Source organism: Ischnura elegans, chromosome 5, assembly GCF_921293095.1.
Source record: "Ischnura elegans chromosome 5, ioIscEleg1.1, whole genome shotgun sequence".
Taxonomy (NCBI): domain Eukaryota; kingdom Metazoa; phylum Arthropoda; class Insecta; order Odonata; family Coenagrionidae; genus Ischnura; species Ischnura elegans.
Genome location: NC_060250.1, coordinates 52,379,699 through 52,393,722, shown reverse-complemented (window position 1 = coordinate 52,393,722; position 14,024 = coordinate 52,379,699). Strand labels below are relative to the sequence as shown.

Genomic DNA, 14,024 nt, shown 5'->3' with positions numbered 1-14,024 from the left:
AGGAACCCATTATACAAACCGTCGCGACTGCACGTCAGTTTGGGCAACAAATTCGTCATCATAGCCGATTTTAGAAATGCACACGTTGGCAAGCAAAATGTAAGAAAAACATGCCCTGTATACAAGACTCATTCCAAAAAATTGATAGTCTATGAAAAATTATGAATTATATTTTCAACTACAAGGTCAAATTTATTTCGAGGTTTTCAATCTTTTCTTTACGTACAGCGGCCAAGTGCTGACCAAGTGCAGTGTCCTAACCCTTACGGATGGAGCGTGGCCCACGGTTGAGTTGACTTGAAGTGCAGCCACAGACATTGTCCACCTTATAAAAAAAGCGAGCGAAGAAAACGAAAAGAAAAAAAAACAGACGGAAAAAGCATCGGGATGGTTAGAAGAAGTCCACGAGTCGCCTCGAGGTGCAAAAGTCTCCGAAAGGAAGGTTTTTGAGGAGACGTGATATTTGCCCCAAGGTAGAAAGAAGGACTGGGTCTTATATATATTTTTTTGCTATTAAGGGGGCCGACCCGGCGCCGAACCTTTAATTTATATGGCCACCAAACACCTGAGCTATGACGTCTCCCCCAAAAACCACCTTCTTGAGAAAGTGAGGGATTCCATCCTCATTAAATCGCCCAAGCCGACAAAAAAAATACATAACGCAACGCGGTCTCGTGGCCAGTCCACAGAACACACACCTATGGCGGCGAGCTCGGCCCACTCCCGTCTCCCATAACGACATCACCCCTCCCTCACACCCTCGCCTCGAATGTGCCACGCCCCCCTACACCCGAATCCTGCCCGCCAGATATTCCCGAGCGAAATATACTTTCCCATATTTTTTCCCCGAAAAAGGTGCGTTGAAGTCGTGATGATGGAGGTCCTGAAGAACTTACCCGCTACGGAACAGGATAACGCGGAAAGAAGGTTTGTTTTTCGACTTGTTCAAACACGGATCAGTCCCTGGCGGGGATGTTCTTTCTTGGAAATCAATGGGTTGATCAAGAGCTCCACTAAGAGTAAACATAAAAAAATATATTTGGTTTATTTCAAGCCTGCCGAGTGGACGGCGGTGACATTCACATTATTGCCATGAAAAAAATTCTCCTGGAGCGGGAATCGAACCAAGAGCATTCGACTTTTCGAGCCACTGCGTATACCACTACGGTGTTCAAGTTCTGAAACACCATGGCATTTTTACCTTGGTTCAACGGTGCAATATGTTTGGCCATTTTTGGCCTTATGAATTTTTTCTCAAGGCTAATAACGTGAATCATTAAGATCTCTCTAGATGGCAGCGCTGTTTCGAAAACCATTCCTTAACACATTTAATTACCGAACCTCAATGCTGCTATGGGAAATGATAAAAGTTGGTACATTAAATACATACAAATACTTTTTTAAAAGTAGGTACTGATGAATCTCGTCTTCGTGTTTTATTTCCCACAAAGAAGCGTAATCGGACACCTTCTATTACAATCACAAATGACCTCTGATGTCAAAATAAAAGAGTTTACTTAAGATAATGATTGCAATCTGCTCTTTACAAATTAAAAAAAGATAATACAGCACTCTGCTATCCTAGTCTACTTGACGTACTTTCGATAATTATTCTATGTGAGGTAGCAATAAACAGCGAATCCATCTCATTCTTGTCTTCCTGTTGCTGCTCAGCTCCCCTGCCAAGTTAGTTATAATTTATAATTATATTTCCATTACAATCTTCTTCTTCTATTAAGTGCATGAAATGACTCCTATTCAGCATATGTATGTCTCTCTCATCATATTTAAACATATCTCAAATTCATTTCGTTCTAGATTTCCTATGGAACATGCTCCAGAACCTTGAAATGGCGGCGGAATATCTTGACGGATTCATGCACTTGAGTTTTTCCTACTCAATGCAAAAAGAGGTAAGAAGAATTATCATTTCTTGAACGTAAGATGTAGAAAAAATAATTTTAATCGTAGAATTAATTAACAGTAATTTTTACTTATTATTTTAGCCAATCAAGAACTATTTTCTTCTTTTAATTCAGGTTTTTTTTACCGTTACCGTTAAACATCAATCATTTTTTCTATGCCTAGACGTTGGAGGTGAGAAAATTGCAAAGTAATATTCCATTTCGTTGATTAATAATTATCTAATAGAAAATTTATTAATTTTCATAGACGAGCTAGTCATCGTGATTTCTGAAGATTCTTTCTTGATGCTGGCCGAACTGCGTCGACCATCGTGCCGAACAATAAGCCTTGTAATGGCAAACTAATTAATGAACCCAGAACCCCGCCAGGGGTTCGTTGATTAATTAATAAAAAAAAACTCCAGCGCCCTTAGCTTAGAAATACCTCAAAGATTTTGATTAGGATGAAAATAAAAGTTTGGGTAGATTGAGCAGGTGAGGGTCCCAAGGCCATTCGGATGCTGTGCTCCACTCATCTAGCTGTGAAAATCACTTCAAAAAAAGCCGCGTGATTTTTTTTACTTCATCACGTCCGAGAAGTAGACCCACCCATAAAAACATCTGCAAAGCTTCGGGTCGACCACGTCTAATTGCGTCAACAATAGGCTCTGCGGTCAGTGTCCGGCAGTCAAACTCAAGAAACCCTGGACCAGAGTTGCCGTAAAATATTTATGTTCCACACGTAAGTTGGCAGTTTATACCCGAATTTCACAAAGTGCGGGGTTATTTGAGGATGATAGCGTGTTGGATTAAAGCGTGGAGGAGTTATATTTGTGTCGGAAACGGTCGAGATAGTGTTTTTATGGGATAGAGTACCGTTCTGAAATCATTTATTTCTTTGCAAGTTGCCCGATTTGTGGAATTGCTCCCAAAAAAAAGGGAGTCATAAAAATGTAAACCTTAGTCTGTTACAATAAGCCCGCTGTGAAATGGGATGGAATTATTCATTCGGAGGAGAATGACCCAACCATAAAAACATCTGCGAAGCTTCAAGTCGACCTCTTCTAATTGCGTCAACATTAGACGCTGCGGTCAATTTTTTGCAGCATCTAAAACTCAAGAATAACTTGACTGGATTGGTCTTTAAAAATTTCTTTTGCATGCAAGCTCGGCAACTTCACAAAGTTTGGACTTATTTGAGCACCCAAGGGTGTGAATGGACAATGAGAGAAGTCATAATTGTGCCTCATAGGGTCGAGATAATGTTATAAAGGAATAAAATTCCGTTCCGAAACCATATTCATTTTTTTTGCTAGTTGTCTGAATTGTGAAATTACTCGCAAAAAAATGAGTTTCGTAAGCATATAAACCTTTGTTTGTCACGGTAAACTTGAAATAAGATTAATTTATTCGTACGGTTGCACGTGGCATAAAGTGCTCCTATTCCAATGGATTTCAAAATCCCCAAAATATCTCCATACTGTCTATCGCATATTTGGTGGTTGCCTAATTTTTCTATTTCTACAGAGTCCTACCGTATTTCCTCAAATATGCCTTCACATGCTTCTTTTTCCCATGCGTAGAGATTTGAACAATGTAACCACAACCATCATTTTTTTTCCTTTGGCCAAAATTCGTAATTTAATAGTTCAAAAATTTTTAGCAAGAGACCAGTTCTCATTTTCTAGCGAAACTGTGTTGAAGTTCGATTCCACAACACTCGATCAATCCACAACACTTGTGTCTGAGATAGATCTTATTCCTCATTTATTATAGGTCGAAGGAATACATTCGGATTGAAAAATCGTTACGTTATAATGCAATTATTTAGAGCATAGCCAGGCATACAATGAAATGCATAGTTTTAGGGCATAAAAATATATTTAACTGAGATTTATTACATGAAATTCGATCCTTATTCTTTATGTTAATAACCATTATGTCAATAAATATTCTTCATTTTGAATCTAACAGCTAAATTTGTCTACACCTCACTAATTTACCTCTAGGGGTACAATTTATAACATATCATGCGTCGAACTACCATCGTTATGAAAATGTTATTAGCTTTATAAATAACTGTGCACTGTTCTCCGACAGCCTGATATTTAGTCTACCTTTCATATCATTACGTTTGCTGTTTTTCCTCGACTTTGATTCCCCTCTTTACCTCCTCCTATAAAGTTTTAATGATACTTTTCCGGAGTATGTTTTATTTCCACTCCCGCTAGAGGATTGAGGAATGAATCTCTTGAATTATCTCAATGGATTCTTTAGTTTTCTATTCTTTTAAAACCAATGTGCGGGCGAGTCATTGATTTACACTCCGGATAAGACTTACTTTGGTGAATAGAAATATTAGATTCTCTCTGCCACCGAGGGCGGCAATTTAATAGTTTACCCGCCCAACTAATTATATCTAGTGGTACATTTCCAAATATATATCATGCGTCGAACTACCATCATTATCAAATTTTTATTGACTTTCTTAATAACAGCAAAATATACGTTTTCTGAGGGCCTGATATTTAGTTTACCTTTGATTTGCATCTATATGGTATGCTACTTAAAGTGGTCCTCATGTATATTCTTTCTTAAAGCTCTCATTAGTTTCTTCAAAACAAGATAAATGCTCCGAAAGAATGCTTGTACTGCATGCAAGCCACTCCAATATCATCAATTTTTTGCTTTATGCAAAATATCATTTTGATAAAAACGACTGCATCCTACATTCCGATGTTTTTTCTCTGCCACGTATATTTTATTGCCGGAGTTAACTTCCTTGCTTAAATGTTCGGTATCATCCAAATTACGCCCACGAATTCGTTCTGCACCTGATTTCCATTCTGTGATAACTTTTTGTATCCATCCAGCCGCAATGCTCTACTTCATGATTTTATTTTTCCCCTGTTGTCCTCTTAATAGGGTGGTTTACTATTATTTTTTATTGCCTAAATCGAAAGATTATAACTCCTGGAGTACGAATTTCACGCTCATAGATTTTCGAATGACGATATATATTTTTCGCGATTAAACGAAAAGTGAAAATTTTCAAGCGCGCGAAAACGCGACGCGTAAGTATGAATGCCGGGAAATCTCTCAGTACGTCGTATTTCTGGTTCCCGCTGCTGCCGTGTGTGATGACCTTGAGGCGAGGATTGAGCGTTGATACGACGCAGGATGCTAGCAGGTAGCTGAGTACCCTGCTAGCTGGTAGCGCTTGGCTTAAATAAGGATTATTAATACCTTATCAAACGAAGAAAACTTTCCGACCTTAGCCAGTTTTAATAAGTGATTATTAAGACATGCTTCCCTGAGCTGTGTTCCTCATGCATGCATTGGTAATCTCAGACGACGTATAACTCCTATCTACTCGTATAGAAACTAGGTCCCTGTGACGTCACGTGGAGTGGCATCGCATGGGCGCCAATCTGGCCTTTTTCAAATGAGGATAAAAATTGACTATTGCCATTCGTCTAAACCGGTATTTCTAAAACCAAATAATTTTTATATTATGAATAACTAATGGTGGGTAATGAATCGCAATCAGTGCATTTCGTTTTCTTTGACGAAGGAAACTACACTATTCCCCTAATCCCCGTATCTTATTATCCTTGGGGTGCCGGATAGCGTCATCGCGCTCCTCCATTCTCTCGGGAAAAGTTTCACTCTTAGATGCTGATAGTTGACTAATCATTCAATAGTCAATATTCATTTATTTTAACATTCCTTAAATTATAAAAATTAACTCACATTACCAAAAACTCGTCAAATAATACATTACAAAGGAGAAACCACTTATAATAAATATTTCTTAACGTTTTTCAATATATGTATACCATAACTGTTTTTGAGACATTTTTTCTCCTAACGGACTGAAAAATCAGCAAAAATGCCTCGGCACTTTTAGCACAGTACCTCGAAAATCAGTTTGCTCTCAAAGAGTTAAAGTCATTCTTGTATACGCTGTCCTTTGTATCCTCTTGATTTCGGTCAACACAATGCCGCGGCTCAAATTATGAAAAACTAATTAACCGATTTCTCTCATAAAACTTCCTCTCTCTCAGAAAAAAACATATTTCGAGCATATTTACTCCATCGGTCCCGGCATATAACAAAACAATCCTTTGCTTGAATAAAAAATTTGAAAAAAATAGAAAAATCATTGGATTTTATCCTCCATTTTTTAAATTGATTTCCGGATATATTTCCTTAGCAAATGCTCTGATAAGGCATGCATAGCCATCAATTGCAAAATTCTTTAGACTTTTTAGAATTTTATTCTGTAAGTCTATCAGGAATTAATGATTATCCAATTGGTTAAAGCCTTCCCAGCATCTTAGAATCGGTAAATTATTTATAATATTCAAATATCTCGCTTCTGCAATAAAGATTACACCGTCATCTGTAGTTGTTCTCTGAATCAGTTAATTTTTTTATTTTATTTCCTGTGGATACGAGCTTTCAATTTCACGATGTGTCATTTGAATAGAAAAATAATTGAAGATCAAGGAATTTCTATTTAAATTCATAATGTATGCTTACCTAATAGTTCCGCACTTTCATTGATACCAGTCCTTGAGATACATGTCCAGAGCTGCATGGGGGAGGGAAGATTTCAGCTAGACATATCACGGAAGTCTTTTCGCCCTGAGGAAAAGGAAGTGCACGATAATCTCAAATCGTTCAAATTGCGGATTAATGACCAAGTTAAATGCGCAGATTGAATTATAATGGCTGCAATTTCCTCAATAACCACCTATCGAGACCATAGAATGGGCACCTTTTGTAGGGGGCTCGAGTTTAGACTTTTTAAAAAGCGTTCTTTGTTGCACCTTCTTCCCCCGAGGCTGGGCGCTTAGGAAATCAACCCACTGCCGTTTCTCTACCCTCCCCCGTCTGTTGAAACGGTCATTGGCCAATAAATCCAGGCTCCTTACGCCCCAAAAATCCACAGGGAACTTGATGAGCTGCTTTTTTGGGAATTCTCTCCTGTAGATACGCCCTCGCAACATCAAGAACCGAGTGGGAGTGCCATTATTCATAAAGATTAGGCAGTTGCGCTATAATGTATAGACACAATGTGAACCTCTGGGTGGAAACTTGCTGAAGAGTGCTTCTTCTCTTCGCGCCCCGGGCAGCTTCCCTTAACGTTTGGGGCAGTTCGCTCGCCCCTCCTCCTCTCTCACTGTCCCTTTTATCAACCCCAAACTTCCATTTTAACCCCCCTTCCCTCCTCCAAGCCTGTCTACCAAGTGGAAGCTCGTTAGGTTTTTGGTTACGCCCCCTTCTTGCCTTCGTATTTTCTCATCGTCCCATCTCGTTCCCAACCCCTCCTCTTTCTCGTATTGCTTTGTGCGCTCATCTGTTTCGTTGTCGTCATCCCCATAGCTCGTTTGCTGGCTCCAAAAATATCTCTCAGCATAGCCTCTGTCATGAGGAGGCGAGCACTGGTAACACGTATATTAATTTGAGATCCTACCCGGGTTCTGGTGACTCAGAGCAATTTTTTGGGCAATAATTATCTAGGTTAGTTATTAGTATGGCGCCTTGATATTCGCAAATATTACTCCGCAGTTATATTAGGATATTCCCATGAAAATGTCGACTTTTTCTCTCAAATTCAAATTTAGGCTGGAAATATTTTATATTGAAATTCGTGCGTAGGTTTCCGCGGCGTGGTTCACGATGACTGCTAATTTCCGGGTTCTCCAGCCGCGTCTGTCGTTTATGGTTGACTACAGTTTCGGAAGCCATCCTGCTTCCGTCTTCAGGTCGAAGGTGAGAAGTTTTCATTTTTTGCCGTCTTATATAGCACTGGCCGATCTCCTCCTGTGCGCTGATTGGTCAGAACTCTCTTCCAAACGTTGCTGATTGGGTAGCCGCATACACCAAAAGCTAAATGATTGTATTTTATGAAATCAGTATTTGAAAAATTATTCAGAGCCTCGTTTAAAAGTTTTAAAATTATACTTCGAGTCACAGAGTTTTGAAGATGTTTGAAATCATTGCACTTAGGAAGCTGACCTGTCAGTAATACTGTCACATGTTAATTTTGGGCATATTTACAAGGTATTTCGATAGTGAATTTTGTTTCTCTATTTTAGCATCACCTTAATAAATGTTTCTGATCATGCACAGTTAAAAGTTTTGCTATTATTTTGTATTTTACAAAATTTTCGAAATAACCTATTGCATAGTCTCTAAAGGTAATTCCGTCACAAATGGAATTGTCCTTCAATGAAAAATATTTGCTGGCTCCAGATATATCTCTCAGCGTAGCCTCTTTCGTGAGGAGGCAAACACTGGTAATACTGCGCAAATATATTGATACAAAAACCAACCCAGATTCTGGCACCTTAGAGCAATTTGTATGATCTTAGGTTTTACCGGCGTATCAGTTGCAGAGAAGTTTCTCGAGCTTTCCACTGGTTGATGTCGTCCATGCCTCCCGACGTTTCGAGCAGCGACTTGCTGATCATCCTCAGGGGATCTTCGTTTCGACCCTGAGTTTAGCTCCCAGGTTTAAATCCATTTCTTGCTGCTTTTTTTCGTTTGCAATGTTGTGCGCTCATCTGTTTCGTAGTCGTCATCGCCTGGGCTCGTTTGATGGCTCCAAAAATATCTCTCATCATAGCACCTCTCGTGAGAGTGGACTAACTTATGATACTCCGGATTTGTTTTAATGCAAAAACCAACCCGGTTTCTGGCAAATCAAAGTCATTATCCAGGTAATTATTTATCTAGGTTAGTTACAAATAGGGATGGCGATATAAACTAAACGAAAGTCAAAACCAGTAAAATTTCAATAGTTTCGTTCCTGGCAGCGAAATGTAGAAACGAAATGGATTTAAACCTGAGAGCTAAACTCAGGGTTGAAACGAAATGGGAGTCAAAACTACTTCGGGTCGAAACTTAAGTTAAACTCTGGGACGAAGCGAAACGCAGATAAATTTTCGCACCGGAGCTATATGAGCAGCGGAGTTTCGATTAATTTATTTTCTTTCCTGGCAGTAACGTCTCGTCCTGGGTCGAAACTTAACTCCTTGGTGATTTAATCTCGTGCAGGAACGAAACTATATCTAAGCCTCGTATTCTCGTTTTTCTCCGGGTTGAGACGAAACATTTTCGTTTCGTTTCACTTGCCATCTTTGGCTTATAAGTAGGGCTCCTTAATATTCGCGCATGCTGATTGTATTATTCCGTAGTGATATTAATTTAAAAACCAACCCGTGTTATGATAACTCAGAGCCATTTATGATCTTGTTCTTTCCCGGCGTATGATTCTGGTGAAGTCTTCTCAGGTTTTACCGCGTGAGTTGATTTTGGCCGTCGTTTCGATGGCTGCCTCTGCCATGGTCTTCAAGCCAATCTTAAATGCCCTAAAATCTTAAATGCGACGTTTCGATGGATGCCTCTACCATCGTCTTTAGGGCATTTAAGATTGCCTTGAAGACCACGGCAGAGGCAGCCATCGAAACGTTGGCCCACAATCAACTCACCCGGTAGAAAAACCGAGAATACTCCATCAGAGCAATTTTATCAAGCAAGATAATCTAGGTTAGTGGCGAGAAGGGCTTCTTGATATTCGCGAATGCGAATTTTCGGTGAATCATATTTGTTTGCAACCTTTAAACCGTTTGGTAAGGCGTTAATACCTTACTGAATCTATAAGGAAAAAAATAGTAAATCTAGATCTCTGCACTAAAGAAAACACGAAAAACTGCAAAAAGTGGCCGCATGAATAAAAGTCGAGAAATTCATAATGAACATAAGCATGTAGAATTAATCATTTTTGAGAATGGTCTTATATTTTTTTAGGTTCTTAGACCTCATACTTACTTACATTATGGAGGTAGAAACCACGAACGCCATCAGTGATATGTTGACTGTGAATAACAAATATTACTCAAGCTACTTGTGAAATTAGTCTAGTGCAAAGCAACAGGTTTTTACCTTCCTTTCCTCTAACCGCGCTTAGCAACCCGTACTATTTGTTACTCATTGTGAGCAATGATCTGCATTCTCTGAATTCCAAGATGCAAGTAGCCTGACACAAAGTACGTACTATGTAGATTGTGTGTATTACCATGACGTTTATCTATGTACTCAGAAGAAAAGAAGCGAAATGTGTTGGCAAGTAATTATTAATCCACAAGTAAAGACATGCAGGTATTTTCTACCCCCTCATCAATTAATAGGTAGCATACTCTTTTGTGAAAGCGTTTCTCGTGATTAACACAGGTTAATGTTTTCTAATTACGCCAAAGTTACTCATTTTCGGCGTAATTTTGCAACATTTTCCGATGCAGAGACAACAAAACGCTTATGTATTCAATTCGTCCAGAAAATTTTAATTCTAGTATGTGTACTTGTTTTATCACAAAAGTATTTTTTAAAGTTATTTTTGTCTCTCTAATATATATTAGGTCTTCAAAACTACTGTATACTGTCCCTGATTTACTTCATTGGATTTAAACTCTATGAATATATATCTATCTGAAGTCCACATCCCTGTAGCCTTGTCCGGGGTGAGCTCTACCTTCCCCTACCAAACCAACCTTCAGGTTGAATCACTGAGTGAGTGATTAAAGATCGTAGTATTGTGATAAAACTACACCTTATTGTATTTCCCTATTGCTTATCTTATATTCATGGTATTAACATAAAGGCAACAGACGAAGTGAAGTACCTGGTAGTAACGATAATCTCGAACCTATCGTGGGGAACACATATAAGGAATATTTTCGGCATAGCCCTGAAGAAATTAGGATTCGTCAAGCGTGTTGTGGGAAGATTTACGGATGAGAAAGTAAAAGAAAGTTGCTATTTTGCAGTCGTCCGACCGCGCCTTGAATATGCATTGAGTATATGGGACCCAGTGCAGAAAGACTTAATCCGCGAACTGAATTAAATACAAAGGAAAGCTACGTGATTCGTCAAAACTGCTACGGGCGTACAGACAGCGTTACCCAGGTGTTAAGTGAATTTGGCTGGGAGCCGGTAGAGACTCAGAAGCTACACTCTAGGTTAGATAATTTGAACAATTGAGAATAGATATCTATAGGAACGACACGGAGAACATCATCTTAGAGGCCCACTATATTTCTAGGTCAGATAGAAGCGATAAATTAAGAGAGATATTTTGCGGGACGGATAGATATTCGAATTTGTTTTCCCCCGAACCATAAAGGATTTTCATCGACGCTAGTCCTAACTTCGTTACAGCACTTCATTTTTATGTGTAAACGGCCGGTGTCCTAACGCCCCCTGCCACACGCCTTTTAGGCGGCTTGCGGGGTATTACATAGATGCAGATGTATTTCCAGGTCCAACAAAGGCGACAAATTAAGAAAGATGTTTTGCCGAACGGATAGATAAAGGATTTGGTTTTCCCCCGAACCATAAAAGATTTTTATGAATGCTTGGCGTAATTTTGTTCGAGTACTTGCTTTCTACATGTAGATGGGTGGTGTACTAACACCCCCTGCCACACGCCTTTTTAGGTGGTCAGCGGGTTTGTATGTTGATGTAGATCTCACGGTTTCCCCCTCCCCGGCCTATCTCGCATATTCTTCCCACCACCACCCTCAATGCGTCCCTACCCTTTCCCTCTGCCGCGGTCCACGTGGGGATAAATGGTCGCTGGCACGTGAAAAGAGGCACGGGAAGGAGAAAGAGTTGACGGAGCGGGGGAGACTCTTTGTGATAGTTTTTCTTTTTGCCGGCCTTCCGTGCTCATTCGACCGGCAGGCTGCGGCTGTCCTGACCGGGAAAACCCCCCGCCAAGCAGGCCGAGAGAGAGAGAGAGGTCGATCCCAATGGACCCGCATGGCCCTCTCATCTCGGAGACGCGGACCGCTCTCACACAAAGATCCCGTCTCTGAGAGAAATCCGAGACCTCTGGAAGTTTTATTTTTTTCTCTCTTCCCTTGCCGCTGCTTCGACGAAGATCGCGGGGGCCACTTCTTTTCCCACCCCAAAAGAACCCCTCACCTCTTCCTCATACCAACGTTTTCCTCACAACATGCCGCCTCCGAAAACATTTTGTGCAGTAAGAAAATCCCTCCATCCCATCACAGACCCTACACAGCAGCCCCCCGTGGAGTGCTGCGCGCCAGTCTTGGATCGCTTTAGTAGGGGAAATCGTTAACCCGGGTATGGTCTCCATAAAAGGGCTTTATGTATTGGGGTGATTTTTTGGGTGGGTTTTTAAATGTGTTAACTTGGGCGAGGGTTCGCTCGGTGTCGGAACGTGGGCAAAGGCCTAAAGGATACTGTGCTCGCACTGAATAGGACGCCTCCGCACCAGTGTGTGTGCTACGCGATTCTCAGCGGCGATTCGCCGGCGAAAACAACCACTATCCGGCGTTGATATCTCCTCAGTGGTGTAACTATGGGGGGGAATAAGGGGATATTTCCCCCCCAAAGTTTCAAAGAAATCAAAAAATAATTTTTTAAAACTTGTCTGGACTTGATATATAATAACAGTATCTGCTTAAATTTAAATTTTGATTGCCAAAATGTTGTAAAATGCATTTTCAGGCATTTTCTTTTTCAAAAGGGATATTAAAAAGTTCCCACCACCGTTTCAATGGTTTCCACCAATATTTAATGAAGCTAAATCCATTTGATAACAGCTGTAATCGATGTTCTATCGGAAGAGGAGAAAAAGCAACCTTTTTTCATTTCTTTAATTTTGGCCCTTGCTAGACTACATATTGAATTGGACTGTGAATATTTCAACGGCATCTATATAGATTTTTACATGACGTTACCTGGGGGATTAGCCCGCACTAATCCTCCTCATCCCCCCAAATCAAACCGCCGAGTCTACATAATAACATAGAGTAAGCATATACTTTATGATAATTCCCTGCGAGCCACCTCTAGGGTGTTTGGCAGGGGGGAGTCAAGCCACTGCTGCTCCTCACGGGGCTATTTGGTGGCTTACGACGATTAGACACGCCAAAGGTGAATGCTTTAAAGGAAGCCCATCACATCCCACAGAAGGCTGATTTCTATTGCCACTTCGGTCGCATTTTAATCGGTCTCCGAAAATGTCCTATCTTATCCGATCCGATCCTATTTTTCCTAATATTTTGAATCACAATGTATTTATTTGCGAGGAATAACATTGAAAAGTTATGAATTTCATATATCACATCATTATGCATATAAATTACGGTTAACAGCCTTAAAGATACCATATTTCTCGCAGTTACAAAAATTAATTATAAATATAACAGTTAATCAAAAAAAGTGAAGGATTAAAATAAAAAATAAAGACAAATACAAGACTCGTGGAAAGGGAGTAAGTGAAAGAGGTTTAATCTCAAGAATTAAATCCATCCTAAAGGGTATTTATTTTGTAACAGATTTGGCCCAGCTATCCAATTTATTATCCTATAAGCTTATGTGAATGTACGCATGTATCTTCCCTTTTACATCATTGATAACTTTATTTATATACCTCATTGGAAGAATTGCTCTCCCATTATTCCGGTCCATTTGTAATGCCAGAATAAATCATGATGAATCCAATAAATTTGCACCGTCTAGGTATAATGATTTTACCGAATATCTTTTTTTTCCCTTTCACCTTTCTCACACCATCGCACCGCTTCTGATATGCAGGAGCTTATTGGGAGTGAAAAAAGCCCTTGACAAATGCTGACTTGCCAATATTGCTATGGAATGCATAGATATCTTGCCTTGGTTTCGTTCACCGTCGTAGATAAGGGTCGAGCAGCTGGGTAGTCCAAGGTTACACTTTTGTAATTTTGACTCATTTGATATACATTGATACCTCCATCTCTTCAGCACCTTTGAAGAAGCTTTCTTTTTCATTTACGCTAATGTAAGTTTTGATATGGTAGACATCGTTGAAATATTCACAGCCCAATGCAATATATAGCCCAGTAAGGGCCAAAATGAAAGAAATAAAAAAAGGTGCCTTTTTCTCCTCTTCCGATAGAACGTCGATTACAGCTGTTATTAAATGGACTTAGCTTCATTAAATATTGGTGAAAAAACATTGAAACGGTGGCGAGGTCTTTTTAATTTCTGTAGGTCAGCATTTATATTATTTCTATGGCCCTGCACTCCTTCATGATTTTA

At 39.7% G+C, this 14,024-nt stretch overlaps 1 protein-coding gene across 1 annotated transcript in view; it reads left to right on the top strand.

Moving 5' to 3' along the window:
- Positions 1–14,024, top strand: part of LOC124159822 (gustatory receptor 23a-like) — a 333,156-nt gene that overhangs the window by 267,160 nt on the left and 51,972 nt on the right. Inside the window, exon 3 of the mRNA XM_046535730.1 lies at positions 1,819–1,913. Coding sequence (XP_046391686.1) covers positions 1,833–1,913 — 81 coding nt within the window. The 5' untranslated portion in view covers positions 1,819–1,832. The remainder of the gene's footprint in view (positions 1–1,818; positions 1,914–14,024) is intronic.